We start from the raw sequence: 18,358 nt of genomic DNA, 5'->3' as shown, positions 1-18,358 counted from the left end.
AATAAACGGCTTCCATTCCTGTTGTATCAACGTAAACAAGTTATTCGTCACCCCCCGGATATTCTGCTGCAGCCAGACTGCAGCAGAATGCATTACAATTCTTATTACACATATACAACACAATTTTTCATATCTCTGGTTGTATACAAAGTATATTCACACCAATTTGTGTCTTCATACATGTACTTTGGATAATAATGTCTATCACATTCCACCATCATTTCGAACTCCCTGCCCCGTCCCTTCCCCTCCCACCCCTCTGCTCTATCTGGAGTTCATCTATTCCTCCCATGCTCCCCCTCCCTACCCCACTATGAATCAGTCTTCTTATATCAGAGAAAACATTTGGCATTTGTGTTTTGGGGATTGGTTAACTGCACTTAGCATTATCTTCTCCAATACCATCCATTTACCTGCAAATGCCATGATTTTATTCTCTTTTATTGCTGAGTAATATTCCATTGTGTATACATACCACATCTTTCTTTATCCATTCATCTACTGAAGGGCATCTAGGTTGGTTCCACAGTTTAGCTATTGTGAATTGTGCTGCTATAATTATACAAGCAATAAATTAACATATCCTCATTATTAAGAAAGCTGGGCTCCAATTCCAATTCTCTCCATTCTTTGAAGACTTGTAACTGACAAAATGGCAATGCCATATGATTGAACCTAATATGCTTAAAAGTGTATAGTTTTGTATTAATTTACTACCTATACAGGATTAAACAAAGGGGAATGATGGAAAGGGGTATGGGAATATGAAAGACAGTAGAATGAATAAGAAATAATTTTCCTATGTTCATATGAATATACAACCAGTGTAACTCCATATCATGTACAACTACAAGAATTGGAAGTTATACTCCATGTAAGTATGATATGTCAAAATAAATTCTACTATCCTGTATAATTAAAAACAGCATAAATATTTTTTTTAAAATAAAAAGAATCCCACAATTTCTTTTCTTGTGTTTACCCAAATTATTTCAAAACTTATGTCCACATAAAAACTTGCATGTGGACATGTGGATACTTAAGGCGACTTTATTTGTAATTGCCATAACTTATGAGCAACCAAGAGGCCTCTCTATAAGTGCATGAATAAATTGTGATATATTCTATTCTGCTGAAATTTGCTTCTTAATGTAATGAAGTATCTTGCATTTTTCGAGTATGTATATATCATTACCCTTAGCTGCAGTTTTTAATAGTGAGTAATTACACTCTAGGTTAACCATCCACATCCCTTTTTTTTTTTTTTTTTTTTTTGTGGTGCTGGGGATCAAACCCAGGGCCTTATATAGGCTAGGCAAGTGATTTACCACTAAGTGGCACCTTAGACCACTTCTCCCTTATTGAGGATGATATAATTATTTCAAAATTCAAAGTAAAAATAAGAATCAATAAATGGGATGGATTCAAACTAAGAAGTTTCTTCTCAGAAAAAGAAACAATCAGTGAGGTGAACAGAGAGCCTACATCTTGGGAGCAAATTTTTAACCCCTCACACATCAGATAGAGCACTAATCTGTAGGGTATATAAAGAACTCAAAAAGCTTAGCACTAAAAAAACAAATAATCCAATCAATAAATGGGCCAAGGACATGAACGACACTTCTCAGAAGAGGATATAATCAATCAACAAATATATGAAAAAATGTTCATCATCTCTAGCAATTAGAGAAATGCAAATCAAAACTACTCTAAGACACCATCTCACTACAGTCAGAATGGCACCTATTATAAAGACAGATAACAAGTGTTGGCAAGGATGTAGGGAAAAAGGCACACTCACACATTGCTGGTGGGACTGCAAATTGATGCAGCCAATATGGAAAGCAGTATGGAGATTCCTTGGAAAACTGGGAATGGAACTACCATTTGACCCAGCTATCCCTCTCCTCAGTCTATACTCAAAGGACTTAAAAACAGTATACTACAGAGACACAGCCACATCAATGTTTATAGCAGCACAATTCAAAATAAATAGCTAAACTGTGGAACCAATCTAGATGCCCTTCAGTAGATGAATGGATAAAAAAATGTGGTATATATGCACAATGGAATATTACTCATCAATAAAAGAGAATAAAACCATGGCATTTGCAGGTAAACGGATGGAATTGGAGAAGATAATGCTAAGTGCAGTTAACCAATCCCCAAAACACAAATGCCAAATGTTTTCTCTGATATAAGGAGGCTGATTCATAGTGGGGTAGGGAGGGGGAGCATGGGAGGAATAGATGATCTCTAGATAGTGGAGAGGGGTGGGAGGAGAAAGGAGGAGGCAGGGGGTTAGCAATGATGGTGGAATGTGATGGACATCATTATTCAAAGCACATGTATGAAGACACGAATTGGTGTGAACACACTTTATTTACAAGCAGAGATACGAAAAATTGTGCTGTATATTTGCAATAAGAACCGTAATGCATCCACTGTCATTTATTTTAAAAAATCAATTACAAAATTTAAAAAAATCAAAGGAATATTATTGTGAACATTTCTGTAGACATAGCTTCATGCACAGATGCAAGTATACTTTTAGGAATAATTATCTAAAAGTGGAGTGAGTCAGATTCAAAGTTTCATGGAGGCTACTGGAAAACTCTTTTTTTTAAAAAAAAGCTTTTCCAATTTACACATCCACTACAAATGCTTGATAGAGCCAGTACTCCCACCCCATGTTATCCACATTGGGTATTATCCACTTTCCAACAAATGATCTCTCTTTATTATTTTTGGATTTCCATGATTATAGTGATATTGAGCATTTTCTATATTTCATTGATCATTTGAAGTTCTTCTGTGAATTGTACCTCTATCTTCTTTGCTCATTCTAACATTTGATTATTTGTTTTTTATTGATATGTAGTATCACTTATTATTATGGATGTTTAATTTTGTCTAAAATGTAGGTTATATATATTTTTCTTTGATCTCATTGTTTGATACTTTCATTTATAACACTTTTTCCCTATAGAATTCATTTTCTTAAGTTTTCTGGGATTGATGTCATATTAGAATAGTCTTTTTTAATCCAGAATTATAGATTATTATATTAAAACATATTTTCCTAGTTTTGATCTTGAATTTGGATCTTTGATGTGGAATTGATCTTCTGTGATAAGGCACAATTTTATAAATGGAAGGACAAATCATACTTGAACCCTTATTGGCCAGTGGACACGTTTTTTTATAAATCCCCTATTGTATAAGTGTGTCTATGGCTGTTATATTTGTTCTTTTATCTATTTCTATGTCTATCATGTCTAAATATTATTTTATGTGTTTTGCTATCTTGAACAGAAACTACCCATCACTGTACTCAAGATTTTCTCTTGTACATTTTCATTTTTAGAGGAAATTTAGAACCAGAATGTCAAATTCCATGAGGAATCTCACTGGGGTTTTGACTGTGATTAACTTGGAGAAAATTCACAGTATCATCATGTACTTCTCTGAGTGAATGCTCTGTGCTTTATGTTCTTGGTAAAAGTATTTTACAAAGATCATTTCATAAACCTCTTGCAGCAACCTAGCAGGTGGAGTTGTCTCCTTATCCCATGAGGAAGTTGTGCTTTAGAGAAGCAATTTGTCCAAGGTCACTTGATTATTAAATTTGCTAAGCTGAAACTTTAACCACAATCTGACTTCAGAACATTGCTTCTTAACCAACCTCTATTGGGTATTTGTCTTTAAAATGTTAAAACTCTAAAGGAACAGAATATGTTTTTATCAAGGAAAAGGCTAAATTGTTGGGGTTTCTTGAGTTTTGGAAGTAGATGGCCTCGAGTTCTCGTGGTGGGAAATGAGGACTGTGGCCTCTAGAGTGAGCAAGTAAAAGCAACAAAGAAAAAACCTCAGGTGACCTGATAGTGATGAGGGTCCAGGTGATCATCACTGCGTAGATGCTCAGGTGTTGATGGGAAGGGCTGGCAGCACTCTCAGAAGTGGCCCAGGAGCAGACTCCTGCAGAAGCCCTCTGAAACACAGTCTGCAGCCTTGTCTGGGTGTCACGGGACTTGAGAAGCATTGGACCCACCTTAATGCTCCCTGCTTGTTCCCAAGTCCACCTACACCCTGAGGTCTGGTTTGTACATAGAAAGCTAAGCCCATTATATGTCACCTCCTTTCCTACCTTCCAAGGGGCTTCTCTAATACTTTCTGTCTGGGAATGAAGGAGTAAACATATCTTAAACACTTCTAGAGATTGGACTACTATAATAATTAAAAATGTGCTACAGAAAGTAATGGCAGGAGGAAATGTTTTAGGTTAAAAAAAAAAAAAACAACTGACTACAAAACAGGAAGCCAGTCTGATTCTATTTTGCTTTAAAAAATTCTGTATAAACCCATTTTATATCAATATGGACACCAAAAGATAATCAGCAGTTAATGTGATAAATTACACAGGATATTTATCATCTTTCTCATAATTTTTTTATATTTCCCAGCTATTATGCTTTCAAACAAGGAAAACACCCAAGTTTTACAGAAACATGCACTAATTAAGGCAGTAAACCAAGAATTTTATCTGAAAGCTGATATAAGTTCTTTTTCCCTTTCCTACTGGATTTATGGAAATACTTCCAAAAAGCCTAGAGCAGGGCTCTCAAAGTCATCCCTGGACAGCAGCATCAATCTCACCTAGGCCTACCCAGACTTAGTGCTGTTTTTACAACAGAGCAGGGCCAGCAATGTGTATTTCCACAAGGCTTCCTCTGGGTGATTCTGATGCTTACTGAAATTTGAGAACCACAGGTCTAAAGGGTCATATGAATTCATTTTGTTAGGGTTTTCAGAAGCACAAATAATGACATTTGTGTACTTAGGTTGTAGGTCTATGACGTTTGTGTGCTTGACCTACCTGCATGGGGCTCCCTTTCTCTGAAGGGCCTTGCATTCCTCTCCAGGGGCACAGAGGTCTGGGTCCACGTGGTCCAGGTCCCCCTGGCTCTCATATCCTGGTCTGCACCGGCACTCCACTTCCTCCGGCCATTCATTCTTTATGCACTGGGAAAATTCATCACAGGCCAGGAATTTGCAGGGATCTGTTTGATTAGCTGTAAGAGATGGAACAGAATTTGATGAATGTATGATGCCTAAGTGTGGAGCTGGCAGCAATTAAAGGCAAAAAATCAAATATATTTACTATCATCTTATTTTGGAGTGGGTCATATAGTATTGGTTTACAGACTGGGTGAAAAGAGAACCATAGTTTGTGCTTTGAAAAATGAATTTATAGACACAGGTGATAATATATTTAGTTTCAACTATAATTATGTACAGACTTTTTAGAGTGCATCAGAATCATCTGGAGGCCTTATTAAAACAGATTCTATTGGAAAGTGGATTATAAATCTAATATTTATAATATTAGAATATTTAGCTCTGAGAGGCCAGTGGCTTCTGTAAGCCTTCCCTTATTTTTATGGAGCTAAAGACACTGAGCTCTGAGAAGAAGCAAATGGCCAGAGTCCCCACGTGCTGGTGGCAAAGCCAGCACAGGTCGTTAGATTACTGTTTTTTCTGCCCTGGAAGGATTTTCTGTTTAATCACAGCAGCCTTTTGTCTTCAGATTCTTCTTCTTCTTCTTCTTTTTTTTTGTAAGTATTTATTTTTTAGTTGTAGGTGGACACACATCTTTATTTTATTTTTATATGGTGCTGAGGATTGAACCCAGTGCCTCACACATGCTAGGTGAGCGCTCTACCTCTGAGCCACAACCCTGGCTCAGATTATTCATTAATAAGCATTGTTATGTGTAAGGAAATAGGGAACAGGCAATAGTGTATAAAACCATTCTTTCAAATATCTAGAGGAGGTTAGTAATATATACAGTTAATTCTATATAAGGAACTGACCATCAACCTGGAGGGGATTGCTTTGGACTGAGCATTTAAAGATCACAAGCCAGTCATGGTGGTGCACATCTGTAATTCCAGCTACTATGGAGGCTGAGGCAGGGTGATGGAAAGTTCAAGGCCAGCTTGGAGAATTTAGTGGAACACTATGTCAAAACAAAAATAAAAAGTTCAAGTATGTAACTCACTGCTTGCTTGGCATGCGTGAGGCCCTGGGTTCAATCCTCTCTATAGTAAATATTTTAGTTTTTGTGTTGCTGTGACTAAAATACCCAACAAAAACAGCTTAGAGGAGAAAAGCTTATTTGTGGCTCATGGTTTCAGAGATCTCAGTCCATAGACAGCTGACTCTGGGCCCAAAGTGGAGCAGCACATCATGGGGGAAGGGCCCAGTGAAGGAAAGCTGCTCAGGTGGGGTGAGGAAGGAGGGAGGGAAGGAGGAAGGGAGAGAAAGATGGATGAGGGAGAGGAAAATAAAGAAAAAGATAGAGAGGAAGAAGGGGCCACAGGGAAGTCATATTCTCCTAGGGCACACACCCACCTGGGTGATCCATCTCCTCCAATTATGCCCCACCTACCTAGGGTTATCACCCAGTTAGTCCATCCAAACTAGGAGGGACTGATTAGATTTCAGCTCTCACAATCCAGTCATTTCACATTCCTGAATCAATGCAGAAGCTTTTGGGGGACACCTCACATCCAAATCATAACAATAAATAAATAAAGTAGGTTACATTTGGGGTTTTTCTCATTTTTAAAAATTGTTGGTGCATTATGGCTGTAAACAATGGTGGGATTTATTGTTATATCCCCTCAGAAGTACGCAATATAACACTATAATTTGACCTACTATTCCCAACTATTTCCCCTTTTCCTCTCCTCCTCAGAGTGGGTTGTGTTTGTTGTACAAAGGAGACAAAAGTATGAGCAGAGGAAAACAGATGAGGAAAGAACAGACATCTGAAGAGAGAACAGGGAAAATCCAGTTAGGAAGGAGCAGAGATCCCTTATGAATGGGAAGGAAGGGATCTAAGATTGGTAAATGACTGTTAAGGCCAATTTCTGAAAGGCACACTAAGGAATTTGGACTCCCCACCCCCTCCACTGCCAACTTCCCCACTGCCACTCTAATGTCCCCCAGGGATTTGAACGGCACAGGCAGATGGGAGTCACAGATGATTTTTAAGTAAGGAAGAGTATACTCAGAATTGTGCCTTAGGAGATTTATAAATACAACTTAGAATTTTTAGAATTAGAATGACTTGAGAAATCATCTGGGCCAATATTTCCCAAGTGGGAACATTTGTGGAACTCTAATTCAGCAGGATTTGATAATCTTTATGCTAAAAAGAGGTTTGGTGGCTAAATAAGTTTTAAAAAATGCTGTGTGACTGTTGGTGAGAATGTAAATTAGTACAGCCATTATGGAAAATGGTATGAAGTTTCCTCAAAAAAATAAAAATAGACCTACCAGATGATCTAGCAATCCCATTAGTGGTTATATATCCAAAGGAAATGAAGCCTGTATATTAAAGAGACATTTGCACTCTCATGTTCATTGCAGTACTGTTCACAATAGCTAAGATGTGGTACCAATATAAATGCCTATCAATAGATGAATTAAGAAGCTGTGGTACATACATACACAATGGAATATTATTCAGTCATAAAAATGATGAAATCCCATCACTTGCAACAACATGGATGACCCTGATAGACATTAAATGAAATAAACTAAGTGCAGAAAGACAAATACTGTGTGATCTTCTTCCTATGTGGAATCTAAAACAGTAGATCTTGTTGATGCTTACAGTAGAATGATGGTTACCAATAGCTGGAGAGAATAAGTGGAGGAGGTGATGGGAAGGCACGGGCCCCTGGGCACAAAGTTAGATAGGAATAAGTTCTAAGTAGGAACTTATTGCATAGGAAGGTTATTATGATTAGCAATCATGCATTGTATATTTTTGAAAATAGCTAGAAAAGAGGATTTTGATTGTTTTTAGTGGTCACAAAGAAATGACAAATGTTTAAGACAGAAGATGTATTAATTAACCTCATTTGGTCACTACACAATGTATGCATATTTTGAAATATCATATTGTATCCCATAAATATGTAAAATTATCATGTGTCAATCAGAGATAAAGGTAAGGGTGTACTGGGACACATCTGTGATCCCAGGTACTCTGGAGGATCACCTGAGCCCAGGACTTCAAGTTCATCTTGATGGGACACAATTTCAAAAAAATTAAAAATAAATAAAACAGTAAACAAGAAAAACATATCATATGAAATAAATATAACAAGGTTTCTTTCTCTTGCTCTCTTTCACCCTCCAACACTATTCCTTTCTCTTTTTATTTTTAAACCCCTTAGGGTCATTTATAAGCTCATGTCTATTGTGAGTCTTCAAGCAGAGAATGTGGTCAGCTACTTAGTCAAATGTACAGACCATAGAAACTTTAAGGGTGATGGGGACAAGTGTTCAAACAAATCCCTCTGCTCACTTTTCCCATCGAGTATCTCCTTGTGGCAGAAAACCCTAAAGCAAGAGGTTAGTTTGACCAGCCCAGGGGTTTGGGCAAGAGAAGCTCCTTGAAAACATATTTTTGGGTCTCCCAACAAGGTAGACTCCTAAAAGTCTTTATGTGACACTGTGTTTCTCTGCAGCTTCCACGTTCCTATGGAAAGCCACACCTGGATAATGTAATCCTGCTTTCTTTGCCTTGTGGTTCCTAGAACTGGCCATGTTCAGGAATCCTTGTCACTGGTTAGGAAATAACTCAGATTTACATTGACAACCCAGTTGATTTATGTCCAGGACCTGGATTAGTAAATGACAACTGTCAGCAACCTTAGACTCAGAGCTGTATTCTTGAAAACAGAGGCCAGGAGGGAATGTCGGTTCCATTTATCTCCCTTGCTGCACTAGAGAAATATATTTAACTTGGAAAGCTGACCGAATGCATGAATTCTTGCCCTCTGAAGAGAAAGAGCAAAGGTCTGATAGACAGAAGAGTTTCCCCGTGAAAATAAGTGTTTCTATTTTACAATAATTTCCTTTAGCAATGAATTTGTCCAAATTTGGGGGCTCAGAATCAGGAATATTTGAAGAATGAAGGCAATCGGTTTGTAAACTACTCGACTTTCTCATGTTATTTATTCAGGACCAGTCAATAGAGAAGGAGACTTTGAAATCACTAAGCTTAGGTTTTGTTTGCTGGGTGTGCTTTCCTGGGTACTAAAACAACATTCATCCATTCAACAAATATCAACTTGGCCTTTCAGAACTTTCAGCACTAAGAATTTCACACTGGCTAAATATTTTTGATTTTTATTTTATCCATATATAAAAATTTACATTTTATATAGGTGGAATTTTAGAGTCAGAAGTCGTTTTAGAGATCTTTTAGACTAATTTGCTCCTTGAAGATGAGAAAGCTGCCATGCAGGGAATAGGAATATTGCTAAGGTCATGCCTGTTTGTGTTCGAGTCTTCTGACTGAGATTTCAGGAAGGAAAGAGCCCCATAGGGGAGCTGTTGGACCACTTGCCAATATGGCAAATGGAGGCAACTGCAGTTAATTAGACTCAAAACAGAAGCAACTCACACAGTTTCTTTCTGTACTACCTTAAAAAAAAAAGTCCTTTGACCTCTTTAGTTACATGTCATCTTTCAAATGACACATGCAACTTTGGATTTTAGGCAAAGACCCACATTCGGGCTGATTCTGAGAAAGAAAGAGCCACAGATGAGAAAGAAGAGGAGAAAGATGGGCTGTATGATGAATGAAAGTTTAAATAGTAGAATTTTCCTATGCAAAGCTTCCCTGTGTTTTTTTTTTTCTTTCTTTCATATCCCCCAAACATTTTTCCTTAGAATAATAGGATTATTCACGGATACATCATACATCTGTTTCTCTCATCCTTAACATATCTCTGGACATTTGTACAAAATAGTCATTGCTCTCGATTTGGTTAAACATCATCATCATCATCATCATTGTCATCATCTATACATTCTGTAGCAACAACCAAGAATTCTCTGTCCAAAAATGGTCTCATTACTTGAAAAGAAGGAGGACAAGAATACTTGAGAGCAACCATAGATTAGGAAGGAAAACATTAGGTGCATTTTCTAGGACAATATTTTCAAGTAATAATCAAATTATGTGTGTAGGTGATGAAGTAAAGTCCTCATGATTGATTTATAGACTGATTGTTCTATCATTGCTTTACTCCTGGATTTCCTTAAATCTTCTTTACCTAGTTTTTTTTTTTTATGTTGGCACCACTATATAGAGGAGTTTTTCCATAAGCCTACAACCACACTTAATAGACACCTTGTATGGGTTGGTGTATTCTCTGGGCTTACTCTAATTGCTTGATGGCAAAATTACTTGATTTTCTGTCCTTAACCAATGTGGACAGTTCTTCTGCAGAGCACATATGATACTCTTTCCATAGCAGTGGACAAAGATACTTGGCTTTAGTGAGTTGTGTGTGTCAGTAGCTGCTAGTTAGCAGAAGGTGGGAAGATCCAGGTCCGTCCCAGTGTCCAGAGGCCCTAGATTGTCTTAGCATCCCACATGGATTCTGACTGTAGTCAGAGCATTCATGTCATTCCATTTCAAGACTTGTCCCTGAATTGTCTCCAGGGGGTCATAACCCTGAATTTCTAGCTACCCAGGAGTGGAAGTGGCAATTATTTATATAAGAAAAGAAGGTCATATATATCAAGAGCCATTATGTATCACTGTGGTGGACACTTTAAACACGTGTCTTCATTAGTATTTTTAACAGTTTTCCAAATATATATAGACATTTCAGACACCATTTTTATAAGGGAGAAAACCGAAACCTATTTGATCTAGTAAGTATGACCTAAGATTCAAATTTTTCTGTTTACAATATTTGACTTTTTACATCATTCTAGTGGTTTTCAAATGTGGGGTTTCCTGGAGGAGGGAGGGTGAGTGGGAGGTCTCCTCTACATCTTCATCTCCACTCTCAACAGTTGACACATCAGACTTTCACAAATACTTTCCTTTGAATAAAGACTCTCCCAAGCAGCCAAAATCTCACAGCCACTGTCTGCCACCATTCTTTCAGATGGCACAATGTTTCTTATAGAAAGTACAGTCTGATGCAACAGTGGTTCCAAATGTGACAGTGGTTCAAGCATGGCAGCAATGAACATGCTTGACATAAAAGTGAGCTTCTATCTAGGACTCAGAAATATTTGCATCATTCCAAGATTTCTGGTGCAAGTATATTTTATGTACTAGTTTTTGCTGTGGATTTGCTTATATAACATCTTTTGTGTGCATTTCAAAGGTTCTGAAAATCATTCCCAACTAGCTGACTGAGGAAGATGTCTCTCAACTGTCCGTCATGTGATCAAAAAGCACTTAACTGAATGTTCTCTGCTTGCAGAAAACACTTGGAGGCATTTTACAGTTAAAGTTAAAAAGATGGCCCTTGTAATCAAGGAGTTTATAAATGCAGGTATATCATAAGTCCCTGGCACTCTAAGATAGTGTCTTTTTCAAAGCTCCTGTTTCTGGTTGTAAGTGCACTTATGCTTCCAGAGTTGAAAATAGTTTGCGAGGCCTCTGCGACTTTCAGTCCAGGTTTTGGCAACTCAGTTGGTGCTCCTGGGCTGCTAGATTGCCCCGCCTTTGCTCCACAATCTAGTGATTCACCGCCTCTCTCCCTCACCTTTATAATTTCATCATCTTCTATTGCACTGTCGAAATCTCACTCCCATTTTGGACAGAAATTGAAGCATCTCCTTTTTTAAAAAAAAAAAAATCCTGTTCAAGGCAAGATTTCAGCTCAGCTTGAATAGAATTCTGGCTTCACCTGGGCCAGCTAGAACTGAGGGCTTTTGGGGTCTCTGGTGGACGTTTTTTTTTCTCCCCAGTGCGATGAAACATAATGTCCGCTAGATGGCGCCCAATTGCAAAAGAAGTAGGGCTGGATTGGATTTAAGGAATGAAATTTAAGTGCTCGAACTTATTTCTGTCGCCTTAAAAACGACTGTGCGGTGCGCATTGGTGGAGGGAAGCAAGGTCTGGAAGGAATTCACGCAGTGGCAGGAGCAGCTCCAGGGGACCGCTGATAGAGCCATTATCGCTTCGTGATTACAGCGGCAGACCGAGCCTGCCGGGTTAGGAGAATGTGGTGGAAACTACTGGATCATCTTTCCCATGTAAAAAGGCAGAATAGAGCAGCTCTGGAGTCCATAGACAGGCATATCCCCCGCGCAAACTTCACGCCTGAACAAAGTGGCCAGATTTCGGTAGAGTCGGGCTCCTATTGACACTAGGGGCCATCTGCTGGTCAGCTTGGCCTCCTTTTCCCCCACCCCCAGAACGAAGGTTGTGTCCTGATTTTGTTGGTGGGAAAGAAGCAGGCGGTCATTCTTTGCCAGGGGCATCAGTGCAAGCTCACACATCACAATCAATAGCAATCCGCATGACTACAGCCTTAATGCCCACCAGACTTAGAGATCTAGGAAAATATTTTCTTGAAAATAGGAAGGGCGGGAGGGAGGGAGGGAGGAGGAAGGAGGGAAGGATCCAATCTGGGTTATATTCAGCTTTATATTCATGCAGTTTTAAGATATGATTTTAAATATTCCTTATTCATTAATATTGATATTCTTTCTTTAATAATATTCATGAAGGCAAAGGAAGTCCTTTGGAGCCTAGGAAGTCCTAATTTAGCCCTGGAAGTCTTAATGTAGCCCTGGTGGTCTGACTATTCCCTTCTCAATGTATGGCCATCACTTTTACATAGTACTTGGGGCTTAGTACTTAGCAATTTGAACATGCTTCTCTTTTGAAGATCCATCTGAGATGTACACAGGTAGACCCCACCTTCCACACAGATCCTTTGGATTTATTTCCCCGAATTCTGAGGACATTGGATTTGGTTGTATAATGCTAAAGTGTCAGAAAAGCACTCTGGGTAAAAAGGTCTGGTTCACAGAGTTGCCTGTGGCCTGGGGAATGTGGGTTAGCTCTTTGGGTCTCACTTTTCATTTACTTAAAATATTTAAACTGTTTGATTATTAATATCCTTCCAACTCAAATATAAACCTGGGTAGTGTGTGTTTGTATTTATGTGTGTGTGTGTGTGTGTGTGTGTGTGTTTGTATTTTTCTGGTATTCTACTGGGATAAAGATAAAATAGTGAAAAGAGTGGTTGGCTGGACATGGGGGCACATGAGATCTCCATAACTGTTGGTGCAATTCAGTCATTAAAAGAAAGACCTAAAGACCTACATTTAAGTTAATGTTTCATTGCTTCATTGTTTTATCATTATTGATCAGAAATGTTTTGTTTATGAGTTCTTGCTGAAAGGTAGGATTAGAGTGAAAATAATGTCAATGATAAATGTAACAGAGCACCATGCATGTAATTGGAGCTTACTACACATATGTGGAATTGAGCAAGTTATTAATGGAGGTCCTTTCGGGCTTAAAGGGCAAGCCATGTGAAACACTTTGTGATTCATTTTAATTCTTCATCAGTCTCAAGAACCACCATCACTAACTGTTTAAAGTAGGATCTCAGTAATTCTTCCACTTCCAAGAGTGGATTATGAATGCCCATGTACATCTTGCTTGGTATGTGTGCTGAAGAATTAACTCCTCTCTCAGCCATTATCTGTATCTGTGTTCTAGGTGGAATGGTGTTAGGAGGGCCTAAGTGTCTCAGGATCAGCCGGCCAGGGAGAACAGTGACAGCAGGAAGATAAGGGAGGTGGCCCAGCAGCTGGGCTGGGGCCCAGAATTGTGTGGAGGGGTTTGCTTGAAGAGATTGGAGGGAGGGTTTTAAGGAAGCTCCATGGGATTGTTGGGGTGTGGAAAGAGGACACAGGTTGAAACTGGAGAAGCATGAAATCTATTTGGCAGTGCAGCAAGTGTCGGGGTTCCCTACGGAAAGCAGAAGTTAAAAAGGAAATCCCCTGTGATGGACATTCCAGGAGGCAAAGAGCCCCAATGTAATCCCAGGAGGCAGGACCAGGGACACAGGAGGTAAATGGAGAAGGAAGAGGCAGGAGAAGTAGGGCAGGACAGACAATTCCTTAACTGGGAAGGGACACTCCTAGCAGTACATATACCTTTGAGGGTTTGGGAATTTTATTCCTTAGATGAACACTTGTGTTTTCTTCTTTCTCTCTGTCCCTCTCTCTTTCCCTCTCCCTCTATATTTTAAGAATATAACAAAATGATATAGAAAATTTCATTTGATGAAGTGTAGAGACTAACAGAATTATGATGTAAGTTTTTCTAAATAGATTGAACAGCCACCGTGTACCCAGAAGGATTCCTTTTTATAAAGAGGCAGTAGGGTAGAGTCAAAGGAAGCATATAAACCTTTGAATTCCAGTTATAGTACTTGGTAGTCATGTGACCAGTAAAGGGTAAATTACTGTACTTCTCCAAAACCCAGTTTCTCCAATTGTATAAAGTGTGTTTTGGAGGATTATACCTCCTTTATGTATTTATTTATCAAGACTATAATAGTGTCAATAGATACTTTTTTTTTTTTTTTTTTTTAATTGTGATGAGTGACATCTATCACCTTTTTGGACCTGGAAACTAAAATAAGAGTCTGACACATAATGCATTTACCAGAGAAGATGAGTTTGTTGATCTACATTTTTGCTGAAAGCATCTTGGATGCCAGACTGTAATTAATTTCTGTGTTAACTATTTACCAGCCTTGAGGTCTGCCCATTTTTGAGGAGGTTTCCTAGGGATTCAAGGAGAAAATAAGTTGTATGTGGTTTTGCATTTTTTAAGTCTCCAACCTGCACAGCTAACTGGCATAAAAGCCCTACATGCTTCTGAAGAATTTTCATAGCAGCCTAAATGAAAGACGACTCTCGTTGCTGGAAATGCTGGCAGAATACCGAGCAAGCTGTGATTTATTCGGTTTTCAGTTGATAAATCACAGAAAGTTCTAACATTGGTTTATATTTCTCATATCACAGATTCATTTATTCAGGGAGTTTTCAACAGGCGAATGGCACACCGAATGCAGGAATAACAGCATGCCACTCTCCTACATGTCTCTACCTCTGCAGATGTTATTTGGCCTAACTGACTGCACTGGTAACTCTTACTGAGAAGACGTATCAGGAAATCAGATGCTGATCCAAATGTGAGATGATATTCACCTAAAAATCTCAGGAGAATTTTCAAATCTTCTGTTTTTCTTCTCCCCCCCATCCTGTCTCTTTCTCTTTCTTTCTTCTTCTTCTTCTTCATAATCATTTTTTTTCTTTCTTTTTTGTTTTTTTTTTTTTCAATCTGGGGATTGAACCCACTTAATAACATTTCCCTCTCCTGGCATTACTATCACAAACCTCCTTTTTTACTCTGCCATTAAAAAGAAAAGAGAGAGAGAGAGAAAAAAAAAAAAGGAAAGTCTTGATTGGAATTTGTTTCATATTCTGCAAATGAAAATAAGTAAATGCTCTGTTTGAGCATAACCTGTAAATATAATATAATTGGGGCATAGACAGAAAATACTTCTCCTCAGCTTCACTAATCTTTAGACAGGCTTCTTCCTGACTCCCCTGACTTCCTTTTCCCTAGAGCAATTACCGTAGAAAACTTGTAGTTGCAACTTTTTCTCTGACCTTTGAGACATAAATCTTTAAAAAAGCCTCTTGTCAGTTTTACAGCTCAGGAATGTCTTTGTCCAGGGTCTGAGAGCCATCCCTTTGAGATTCAGTCATCAAGGAAGACACAGCCTGGGTCTCCCAGTTTCTATGGGAAGGAGGGAGCCTAATGTCGGAGGCCACCTTCCTCCTGTCTCCTTCCAACTCAACAGTATCTGGCCTCTGCCCTGGCCACTCCACTAGCTTGGCTTTGCCTTCCCTACTGGCCTCTTTTGTGACCTCCACTCATTGTTCATTCACAGCTGCTGAGATTGCTGACTCTCTCTGCCTCCTCTCTCCTGCAGCATCCTCTTCTAGTTTTCCCTCTTGACTCCCTTTGTTGGCAATCTTATTTCCCCATTAAGCGTTGGGGTTTCTCATAGTTCCATTCCCAGCTTTCTTTTCCTGCCATCTGTTCTCTGGCTGTAGCTGAAGCTTCCCAAATGTATACTTTCAACTCTGGCCTCTCTCCTGGCTTTTAGACACCAGCTTCGTAGGCTAAAGGTCAATTTGCCTAATGCTCATTTCCTTAGCAGTCTCCCCACCTCCAAATATTTTTGGAGTATTTTTAAATCCTTAAGGGAGCTTACTAATTTTGCTTTAGTTTTTGCATTTAACAATTTTTAAAAAATGAATGAATCTATGTGCTATCCTTTGTGTCTGTTTATACATTTTTACTATTGTCCAAAAATGCAGTACTTTATGAATGAGAAAGCAAATGTTTTTGTAAGGACTGCTTAATTCTTACTTTGAACACTTCTTGAATTTTCTATAATTTAAAAGACCCTACATTATAGAGGGAAGAGAAAGAAAGAAAAGGAAAGAAAGAAAGAAAAAAAAAGAAAGAATGAATGACGAACGAACGAACCAATTTACCTATGTGGGTGTAAACAGATGTGACAGGGGCTTTCAGACTAGCTTTAACACTTATTTTCTCTTCCTTCTCGTCTGTGCTCCCTGGGCTCCTTACTCTGTTATCTAAAGCTGCTATCATAGTGGAATAACTGAAGTACCATTAGTCTTCCAGAATGGTCTTTTTCCTCCTGCTCCTTCTGGGATAGTCCCTCCTTGTCTCTCCTAGAAATCCCAGTTTCTATGTACTCTTTATACCACCACCATCTTAACCAAGACTGGGCTCATTATCACTGTCTACAAAGCTGCCATGTGACCCCTCACCTCCGTGGAATTGCTCTCTCCTCTGTACTTTATAACATGACTGCTTGCATCCTGATTATAGAGGTTCTATTATAGCTTTTGGTATTTGCTTCTATTTCTCTTCCTATTTTGTTCTTTGAGTAGAGACAGTGTTGATTCATCTCTGGGTCCTGCTGCCTATGAGATGTCTGACTCATGACAGATGATCCATAATTGTTCACTGAAGTATGAGTGAACAGCGACCCGAATCACGATGGCATTATCCTCTACTTGCTTACTTTCCTGTAGCAGTAGAGATAAGGGCCAGAAGAATGAAGAGGCTGGGTAACTGTTGATGGCTTCAGAAAAATTACCCACCGTTTGGAAATAAAGAGCAAAGTTGACTACATGACCTTAAATGTTGTGTTAGAATACCAGCAATCCCACCTAGTGAACCAGGACCTCTGTGGGCCAATCTGACCTGCTGTCTGCCTTTGTACAATATACAAGCTAAGGGTGGTTTTTACATTTTTAAATGGTTAGATTTTAAATGGTTATATAAGTTCTTACATAATGTCTTCAATTTGCCTTTTGGTTTGCAAAGCCTAAAATATTTACTCTGTGGCCCTTGAATACAAAGTTTGCTGATGCCTAGAAGGCAGTAACTCTGACTTGCTATTTGCTATTGATTATGGTTCAGACATTTCACAACTCTGTAAAGCTAGAAGTTAATGCATAGAAGATTGATAAAATACAATGATAGTGCTGTTTTATATTTACCAACCTTACTTCATCAATCTCTTTGTTATCTGGCTGTAGAAAATCCCAGTTTCTATGTCCTCTTTACACCAGCTCTGTTATCCTAACGATTCTCTGACTAATAAGCTAAACAAATGTTTGGCATTGCTTGCTTTGGCATAGCACACTGTGCAATGGGTGATTCTTTGTACAGGTGGGGGAGGCAGAGTGGGAAAGGCAGGTGATTCCGGAGGCTGGGGAAATACTGGAGATGAGGTGGGAGACCTTGCCTGTCCTCTGCTCTGTGTAGCATGGTTCTGGTCTCCTATTTCTCACAAGAAAGTGATAAGGGAAGGGCAAAAGGGTGAGAAATCCAGTAACTTGGTTTCTCTATGGTGTTTAGCTCTCCTGTCTGGAAAAGGTTAAAAGTGTACCATGCCATCTCCATTTTCTGAAGATAAGTTCTTGGGATTCTCTCCATAGACAAACCAAAGTATTTATTTTTGACACACAGTTTTGCCAGCCGTTACCCTTTTTCCTCTCTGAAGATTTCTCATTTAATTCTCTTTCAAGGAGAATTTCCTCAGTAGATTCGACTAACATCAATGAGTTCAAGCAAACACTCAGAAGATCAAAACCTGAAACAGGGAGGTTTCCTATATTTGCTAAAATGACCTTTTGGTATTTCCAGGAATTTTGATTTTCAGTGCCTCTCAGGTCTCTTTTACTATATGCCTGCATGCTGGAGGATGGGCTCTGCGGAGTACAGCCCAAGGTGTTCGTATCTGAAAAGACCATGCCAGCAAAAGAGCCAAGAGCCATGTAAATTGGAATTTGAGTCCTTGTTCTCCAAGAACCTGATATAATTATCTTCATTCAGAGTCCAGTGACCTGAGAGGCAGCAAGTTCAGCTGGCTGCACTGGTTGG

General features: G+C 38.9%; 1 protein-coding gene across 1 annotated transcript in view; it reads right to left on the bottom strand.

Annotated features, from left to right (window-relative positions):
- LOC143402489 (interphotoreceptor matrix proteoglycan 1-like) overlaps nucleotides 1-18,358 on the bottom strand; it is a 142,141-nt gene that overhangs the window by 6,509 nt on the left and 117,274 nt on the right. The window contains 1 exon segment of the mRNA XM_076859992.2: nucleotides 4,877-5,072. Within this exon segment, the coding sequence (XP_076716107.2) occupies nucleotides 4,877-5,072 (196 nt within the window).

This window comes from Callospermophilus lateralis, chromosome 6 (genome assembly GCF_048772815.1).
Source record: "Callospermophilus lateralis isolate mCalLat2 chromosome 6, mCalLat2.hap1, whole genome shotgun sequence".
Classification (NCBI taxonomy): Eukaryota; Metazoa; Chordata; class Mammalia; order Rodentia; family Sciuridae; genus Callospermophilus; species Callospermophilus lateralis.
This window is presented reverse-complemented; position numbering and strand designations above follow the sequence as displayed.